Genomic DNA, 9,276 nt, shown 5'->3' with positions numbered 1-9,276 from the left:
TGAGAAAATCAAAACTTCACCTTATCTCCAGACATGCCAGGTTTATAAAATGTACTAACACCATGGTTGATGCAAATATTTCACTTGATAATTCTTCAGAGTATTTCAGAATTTCCATTGACATGCTGTGGTGAATTTAAACACATGCATGACAAATGAAACTATATACCAAAGTTATGCCATGGAAACTGCATGATACACAATCAATATTCAAATTTTGTTCTGAAAAGTTTGTTGTTAGCGACCATTTTGGCAGTTTTAACTTCAAACAACCTATTTTAGCAATTTACCATATATCAGATTTGTTTTTAGAGGTTCATCCTTCCAAACTTTTTGTTCAGGGGAATGGAGGAGTACCGTAATTGATTTCATTTGCCATGCATGAATTTTAGTTCTCAAAAGTCCCTCAAAGGATGTGGATAGGTAAAGTTGACAGTGCTGTCATTTCAACTCATTATGCATCTTTAAGTTTTCCTTCAAATTTGTATCAAAATCAAAATTAAAGCTGTTACTGTGCCAGTCAATAAAATATCAAGTTACCTGATAAATTGGGGAAAAAATGCAGAATCAGCATTTTTTCACCAGGGCTTTTTCTATATGCACAAATGTTTTTGAAGTTTTTCTCTTTCGAAATTTCATTGAATTTAATATCTTTGATTCAATTGTCTGCAAAGTTTCATCACAATATCATTTACAGAAGATCACATGCACATATTTAGTTCACAATATTGGCTGGATGGAAGCAGTACATGGTGTCACAGTGCCAGGTAAGTACCTGAGATGATGTCAGGTTTGTCTGTGTGTACTCTTCAGAACAACATCAATGAAAATATCTTTACAAACTTGTAACTCAAACAGCAATGACCATTCAATTACTTTGATTTGTCTACTTCTTCAAGGGTATCGGGATTGTTACTCTTTGATATCATCAACCTTTTCATATCCAACTGTTCGAAGGCTTTGAGTGCCAAAGTCAACTTTTGTCCCCTCTATATACCCCAGTCAGTTTCTTTTCAGATTTGTGTCTAAGTGTTGATAAAGAAAACTGTAGCAAATGAAATGTGATGTCCATTTGGTCCAAAATAATCAAAAAATTACAGAAAAATTCATAAAAAATTGATAAAATTTTGGTGGGAAAAATAGTACAGCGCTCAAAGGGTTAAAGAAAGCTGTGCCTCGAAACTCAAATAGTAAAACTTCTGCTCAAACTTTTATCAAGGAAACTTCCAACCATCTTCTTATTAATCAAGAATAAAAATCTTGGGACACAGCAAATTTTGGTACTAGAGAAAAAATTTGCCAACATCTACCAATATTCAGTGAAATTCAAAATGGCTGCCATCCCGCTCAATGGGGAAAAATTCAATTTTCAATTTTCACAAACCTGATATGGTAAACATTTTACTGTCTTTAAAGACTTAATTAAAACTGAGCCTCCATGAGAGGCAGAGAAAAAAGTATTGGAAACATTTGAGAGTCTGTATGTCTGTCCCCGAGATGCATTCTACCCTAAGGGATTGGGTTAGAAGGGTGTGTATGCATGTCCCGCACAGCTTACCTGTTCTGAAATCATGTCATCCAAATTGTCCTTTCTCATATTACTCTGTTTTGACTCTTCTTATCCACTTGATTACTCTTATTCCTCATGACAGCTTTTGAATGTGAAATTCTAGTATTAATTATGATGTAATTGTCCATTTCTCTCAATTTCTCAGCAAAAATCATAATTCATGAATATTTTGAATTCTCACATTCATTTTTAGCTACTATAGACTATAGTCTATAGAAGCTATTGGGATGGGTATCCGTCCGGCGTCCGTCGTCAGTCTGTATGTATGTATGTATGTATGTATGTGTGTATGTATGTATGTATGTATGTATGTATGTATGTATGTATGTATGTATGTCCGTTTGTGAGGCGTCCGTCCACTCAAATATCTTGAGAACCGCAGTACTTACTGATTTGTTATTTGTTGTGTAGATGAAAAATAGGATTTTGAGAAACTAATTTTTTTAATTTTTTGATATTGTTGAAAATAGGCAAATTAATGCCAAAAAAGGCGTTTTTGGTAAAAAATCTTCTTCTTCATAACCGCTGGTCAGACAGCTTTGTTATTTGGTATACAGGTCCCTAGGGATACCCAAACTTAGATTTGTTAAATTGTGATAAAATATGCAAAGGTGTATTTTTAAGGAATTTTTTTTTCATTTTTGGTCAAAATTTGACTTACATTGTATGTAATTCTTGTACTGTATAAACCCTATCAATTCACCCAGAAAAAAATAATTAATATGATTTTAAATAATTGAATTAATTGGGAAATCATCAAAGCCAAATAATTTTAGTGAAGAATTATCAGAAAGTTCAACTTTTTTGACAGTTCATAGTGAAATGCCTACCATCTTGGAGGATTAAAACATGTAAAGGCAACTTTCCTGAATCCCAACTTTGACATATTCTGAACCGTCATTTATTGTGCCCTGAATGTTATCTAAAAGAAATTGCTCATAATAGTTTGTCATGATAGGGTGGTCAAATAAATAGAGATAGAGAAAGTTCTAATTTCCATTTATAGTTGACTTGGTAAGGATAAAATAAAATTACTCTTTGAGGAAAAAAATAGAGTGGTCAACTAAAAGAGTGGTCAAAGTGATAGGGTTTTTATGGTAAAGCTGGGCTGTAAGATTCCTCATGTGCTATTTATAGCAATTATGCAATCTGTGTAAACAGTGCAATGAAAGTGTTACATGATTCCTTGTAATGCTTTTGATGACCTTGAACTTCTTAAGTTTCAAACATTTGTCTCTTCAGTGTGCTTTCTCTGAGTACGTACAGTCTCAACTGATTCAACAGAACTTACTTACAATGTTAATTTGAAAGTTAAAATGTGCTTTGTTAATAGGATGGAAATACTGATAAAGATAACCAGCTTAAGATTCTTTATAACCTGACAGATACGTATATGCTGTTTTTTATGACGTAAATCTTGATTTAAGCAAGTCTTGTTTACTTTAATTAGAATGTAATTAACTCTCGTTTATTAGCTACTATAGACTAATATAGTCTATAAAAGCTATTGCGATGGGTATCCGTCCAGTGTGCACCGTCAGTCTGTATGTATGTATGTATATATGTATGTATGTATGTATGTATGTCCATTTGTTAGGCCTTCGTCCACTCAAATATCTTGACAACTGCAGTACTTACTGATTTGATATTTGTTGTGTGGATAAAATATATGATTTTGAGAAACTAGTTTTATTAATTTTTTGATATTGTTGAAAATATTCAAATTAGCACCCAAAAAGGCGTTTTTGGTAAAAAATCGTTTCTTCATAGCCACTGGTCAGACAGCTTTGTTATTTGGTATACAGGTCCCTAGGGAGAACCCAACTTAGATTTGTTAAAATTGTGATGAAATATGCAAATCTGTATTTTTACGGAATCTTTTTTTCCATTTTTGGTGAGGCCATCCTGAAATGAGCTATCAAAGATATCCACCTTCTTCATCAATACATGTGTCACAAAAGGTTATTCTCTACGTAACGCAGCAGAGCTCTGTCAACTGTTGAGTCGCTTGTTTTTCCAAAACCACTGGTCAGACAGCTTTAATATTTGGTTTACAAGTCCCTAGGATGACCTTAGTGAGATAATTTCATACAGTCATGTATCCATGTCTATAGTAGCTTCAGGGACTTTGGCCCTATGTTTTCCAATTGATATATTTAATTTTTTATTTCTTTAAAGTTGTCCCATTTTTTTTTTAATTTTTTTTTTGTGCCAGTCTCTAAAATTTTCCTGCTTTCCCTGAATCATCAGCAGTATTACATGTAAGGGTAATTATATTACTGGTCTAGCCATGTGGATACTAATTAGAATTATCAATTCAATGCAAATACTTTAAACCCAATACCAAAGTGTTGGTTTTTTTTATTATTATTCTGTTTGTGTATTTCAAAAACTGAAATAAATTATTTTTTGGCAGTGGAAACCCCCCCCCCCAAAAAAAAACAACAAAAAAACAAACAAACCAAAAAACAAAACAACAAAAAACAAAAAAAACCTAGGAGATGTCTAATGTGTAAAGAGCAAAATTCAGTTGAGTGTACATGTTTGCCAATGTTGTAAAAGGTGCAGTCACTTCTTCAGTTACATAATATGTATAAATTGTGTTTTCTTTTGTTTTCTTTGAAAACCTTTTTCTTAACCAGTTTTCAAGTTTCAAAGTTTCACAAATTCATCACTTTCTCTTACCAAAGTTAAGAATTAGCATATATAATAGTTAATATATTCATTGATATTTCAAAACAATTTCAACTCAGACATGATATTCTGGAAAATTTTGTATTTTTGTGAATTTACATGTGACAGCTTTAAACCATCAAATGTAGGTGTTTTTTGCGATCATTGGAACAATGGCTGGGACATAAATTTGTATAAATTTCGCTGAAAATGATCCTTTAAATTACCTTGTGAGTTTGTAAGTTTGCTGATATTTTACCATAAGTATAATAAGTCACTTTTGTCATACATAATGTTTAAAGCACACATCTTGTACCACACAAATGTGCGCCATCAATAGGACTAAGAGGGGTCCGGCCGGGTGTAACGCCCGCAACCTGTGGTTTCGCCGGCAGAGTTTAAATTTTTGCATATTCGTGACGTTAAGGTCAAAGGGTAAATTAGAAGTAACTGCTATTCAATGGCGTCTAACTTTACGTTTGTTGCTGTTCAACTTTGAGTCAGAATTTGTACAGTAACTATCTTCTTAACGATTGAACCGAATAGCAGTGCGATTAATTTTACCAAGCGAATTGGAAGGGCTGATTCTATTTTCAAAATCTTCGCGCCGATTGTAGATTATCCAAAGTGTAGTTTGCCGCTGTCGCAGGTCCAAGGCGACGCTACATATCGATACACACTGAACGTCCGTTACTGGTGCAAATATGGCAACTCGCATGGGAAGTTATGCGGTCGATTGCTAACGTGTCTGCTTCGCTTCACAACTGTTGCGGATGACGGACTTCTTAGGCAGTGGATTTCTTCAGACATCATGGGGTAATCAGCGAACGACGCATTGAAGCCATTCCGATTTGAGATTGTGACAGTAGATGTGTCAGGTGCGGTGTTGTGAGTAGTCATTAGTAAATTATTAGTTTACAGTACGTGTTTATTTTGTTTATTTCTGTTCGTGTATGCATTGAGATTTACCAGCAATAATGTCGACGACAAGATCTCTCGAAAACGGCCATTACCTTTCGCCGGCGAGCTCGACTAGAAGTTCACCCGCGAGATCGTCCCCGTCCAACGTTAACCTGAAAAAGGCCAACGAAGACCTGAAAAGGCGTATAAACAAGCTGAGAGCGGACTTGGAGTCGGAAAAACACAGGAGCAAAATGGTTCACAAGGAAAAAGTTCAGGAAGTGAAGGCAGTACGTGACCAACTAGAAAGGGAAAAGGACCGAGCTGTTGAACAGGTGAGCCTTAAGTTGCTTTCGGAGAAGCACTTGGAATTGCAAAGACTCAGGGAAAATCTTGCTAGGGAGAAGGACCAGGAACTGAAGCAAGTCTTGCAGTACAAAGAAGAGGAGTTGAAACAGATCCACGGGAAATTGTTGCAGCAATACGAGGAAAGTGTTCGGCTAGCCCAGGAGAATACTAGGAAACAAGTGGCCAACCAGGTGCAGGGAGCTACCAGTGAGCTCGAAAAAAGGCTTATGCAGGAAATTAAGTCTCTGAAAGAAGCCAAGGAGAGGGCAGAACAACTTTATGAATTGAAATGCAGAAGTGATAGTGATAAAGCTGAGGATATAAAGCGTCTGAAGTCTCACTATGAGACAGAAATCAAAAGGATATTGCAACCTGTGAAAGATGATAAAAAAGATCTCAGTAACATGCAAAGTGTAAAACGAGCAATGAAGCTCAAAGATCAGGAAATTATTGACAAGGAAAATACAGCCAAAAAGTTGCAACAGGAGAAAAATGCTCTCCAAGCTGAACTTCAGAAATATAAAGATTCAGAGAAAACTGGCAACCAGTCTTCTAGGTCTAGCGTAGGGCCTGAACCAGTTGTTGGCAGCCCATCTTTGTCTTCCACACCAAAGCGTGCCTTCCAGCTTGATGACACGGATTCATCTGCGGATAATTCGGTAGGTACACTAAATTTGACTTTATGATCCATGGAGGTACGTCACTGAAACAGTGAAGTGATGGCAGTCTATTTTGATGTGAGCAACACATTTCACATGTTGTGTTCCATCACAAGTAGTGTTGATATAATGCACTGCCTGGAGACTCCTTGGTTCAGTGACGTATCTCACTCAAGCACCATACATACTAACTCTCACAGGCAGTAGGGCCATCTTTGTGATAGCCTATTTGCTCTGCAAGGACTCTAGAGTGGTACAGAAATCACTCAAACAACAATGGTTGTACTAGCTCTCTCCTCAAGGGGTCATGGTTACAAATTAACTGAAAATCCAGACCAAAGGAATTTCAATGATACCAACTCTAATGTGTACGTTATATTTGAGACCATACCTTGCCCGGTCACTTTGTTGCACCCATGCAACAGTGCTACCTAATCCATAATTACAACAGTCAAATTTTTCCTTTCAAGTCATGTTGTGGCAGTGATAATGAATCCATTGTATACTTTATTATGGTTACATGTGGGTTTCAGTTAAAGTGATATAACTGGAACGTGGTACAATGTACCCTGAGGTGTGGCTGCTGCGAAGTTCAGACTGTGATGACCGGATATTCAGCTACTCTGTTCAAACCAAATAAAACCCTGGGTGTTTTTCATTTCTCCAATGATTCAGAGTGAAACGTTCTGAGTATTGTCGGTGTGGATATAAATGACATATATGTTGCAAAGAGAATGCAGTGGTTGTTACACTGGAGCAGTCAACTTTTATGCATCCAGAGTCATTGAAAAACAATTGATCCAATTTATTGTAAACTTTTCTTGCTGAAAATTCAAAATTGTGCAACAACAGAAACAAAAATTGATCGAATTAAGTTTTGTGTACCGATACTCACAGTGATTATTTGACTTGGACGGGAGATCAGGGTTTCATAACCCAGTGATGTGAAACCGCGGATCACCATTTTTTTTTTGCTGGTTAGAAATACCAATAAAATTACTTGATTTCATGATAGTAATACATGACTACCACCAAACCAGACTGCTCAATAAAGTCGCATTTGACTCTGATATTTCAACAATGAAATACTGATAGATTTTCTTTCAAACCATGGACATCTCATTAGACTTATATTAAAAAAGAGCTTTTAGTTTAAAGACAAGTCAGCAGTGATAGTTCTATAGATTTTGTTGATTCAAATACATTTCAGTTTGCCAGGGACATTTCAATAAGTGTAAATCACACCCACCACAGTATCTAGATTTATGTCAGATACTGTACCATAGACAGTAACTTGTGAAAAAAACACCACATACTCCTGAATAAATCTAGTTTTATATTAAACTTTAAAGTGTAGAATTCACTTGAATTTATCAGATAAGATAGCAGTATCTACTTTGATAAATTGGGATAAAGACCTTCAAAATGAGACGAGAAAACAGATTGTATATTTATATTACAACTACGGACCTCCATATCACAGTTGAATGACTCTTTGTAGCAAATGTAATTGAATTTTCAATAATTAATTGAAAAGAACAGAAAAAGTACAGGCAGCAGTTCGTATTTCATCACAAGGTAAATATCTATTTATAAAATAAATTTGATAATACATTTAATTTAGCACATTCATGTATACAGACAGATTTGTACACATTGAAGGCATGAATTTGAAGTCAAACGAGTACATGAATCATGGTTGTATAGGGCTTCAGATTCATTTGAAATGACCATCTGTGATCTGCGCAATGTACACAATAAATGAGAATCCCTCATAGTCTTGTCTGTACTGGCACCATTTCATCTTCCCCAGTGTTGGCGGGTCGATATGCAATAAACCAGCTCAGCACTTTAGTGTCAATGGGGAGTTACTGCATAGCTCTTTCGTCTTCTGATTTTGTATACCTGGTGTAACAATAGAAGACAATAGGAAGTAAGCGAAGAATCATTGCAGGCCATTCAGTGTAGTCAGTTGCCCTCCATATATCACAATAACTAAATTATTGGAGTTGACAAAAGAGTGTCTTCTCCAGAGACAATCCTGAAGGAAGGCAAGTGGCATGTACACTAGTGAACATGCCGTGTAGGTTATTCAATTGAAAGGTTTGATAAGGGTGGTACGGTTCACTTTATTTGAGCACACAGTCAGTGTGACCTCGTATTAAAGTGCCACGCCGATGCTGCCATATTGTATTTCATTCGTAAACTTGTGTTTCGAGGACATGGCTTGATGGCTTTTTTTTCTTCCCGATCTGTTGAGGCATGCATGTGTGTTTACTAACAGAGATCTGCTCAAAAGTTCTGAGATGAGATTAATCATAGGTTGTGACCCATGAACGCATAGTTTGCTTGCTTGATGAAGAAACAATTCGTTTACACAGGTAGCCTTGGTACAAGATTTTTCCAACCTTTTCATTTGGCAAATGCCATTTAGCTTGTTTTGAGTTGCCAGTACGCCTGAATTGAATCCTATGTGTACACATTTGTTGATTGACAAACTTTAGTTGGTCGGTTATACTATGGCTGTTGTCAAAAACAAAAACAACATTTCAATATTTTTTGGCAGTAAAGCCCGCTTATTATAATTTCTCATAAAAAAGCAACGTCATTCATTTCAAATGAAATACAATCTTACTTCAGTGTTTCCTTGGATAATTAATTACTCAGTTGCTACAAAACCTTGACGCTGACACTTAAGTTTTGATTCACTGTCAGTGTCCAGGGCACTGTGCATGCAGGCACCTGTGCTGTGTATTGTCTGCCCCTAATCCTCCACACAAGTCTGGGCTTCACACCCAATCTGCGACAGAGCTGTTGTCATTCCCGCCAACTGCAGTTGCCATGGTGATGAACATGTACAGAACCAGGGCTACATGACTTAAAGCCTAACTCCGAGGTCAGCGTGTCATGGGTCAAACTCTCAAATCTATTCATGCAGAAAAAAGTTCTTTGACAGAGGTGTGTGATCATTATGGGTTTGGCATTAATTCATGTGAGGATACAGGTTTAATAGTTTTAGAGGAAGCACAGACATAAAATATGTCGGAACATGTACAAACTAATATTGTACATTCGCGCTTGTCTCTTACATGTTTTTGGTATCTGTGTAATTTATGACTCATGTTG

General features: G+C 36.1%; 1 protein-coding gene and 1 long non-coding RNA gene across 4 annotated transcripts in view; one reads left to right on the top strand and one right to left on the bottom strand.

The window, feature by feature from the left end:
• Window positions 1–4,668: 4,668 nt before the first annotated feature.
• The window catches only part of LOC139145578 (janus kinase and microtubule-interacting protein 3-like), a 95,152-nt gene continuing 90,544 nt past the window's right edge, over window positions 4,669–9,276 (top strand). For both annotated transcript variants that reach the window (XM_070716824.1, XM_070716823.1), the window contains exon 1: window positions 4,669–6,150. In XM_070716824.1, the coding sequence (XP_070572925.1) occupies window positions 5,221–6,150 (930 nt within the window). In that variant the 5' untranslated portion in view covers window positions 4,669–5,220. The remainder of the gene's footprint in view (window positions 6,151–9,276) is intronic.
• The window catches only part of LOC139145579 (uncharacterized), a 34,973-nt gene continuing 33,163 nt past the window's right edge, over window positions 7,467–9,276 (bottom strand). For both annotated transcript variants that reach the window (XR_011554961.1, XR_011554962.1), the window contains one exon: window positions 7,467–8,055. This is a non-coding gene — a long non-coding RNA (uncharacterized lncRNA). The remainder of the gene's footprint in view (window positions 8,056–9,276) is intronic.

This window comes from Ptychodera flava, chromosome 12 (assembly GCF_041260155.1).
Source record: "Ptychodera flava strain L36383 chromosome 12, AS_Pfla_20210202, whole genome shotgun sequence".
NCBI classification, from domain to species: domain Eukaryota; kingdom Metazoa; phylum Hemichordata; class Enteropneusta; family Ptychoderidae; genus Ptychodera; species Ptychodera flava.
Note: the sequence above shows the minus strand (reverse complement) of the source record. Positions and strands in the feature narration are given on the sequence as shown.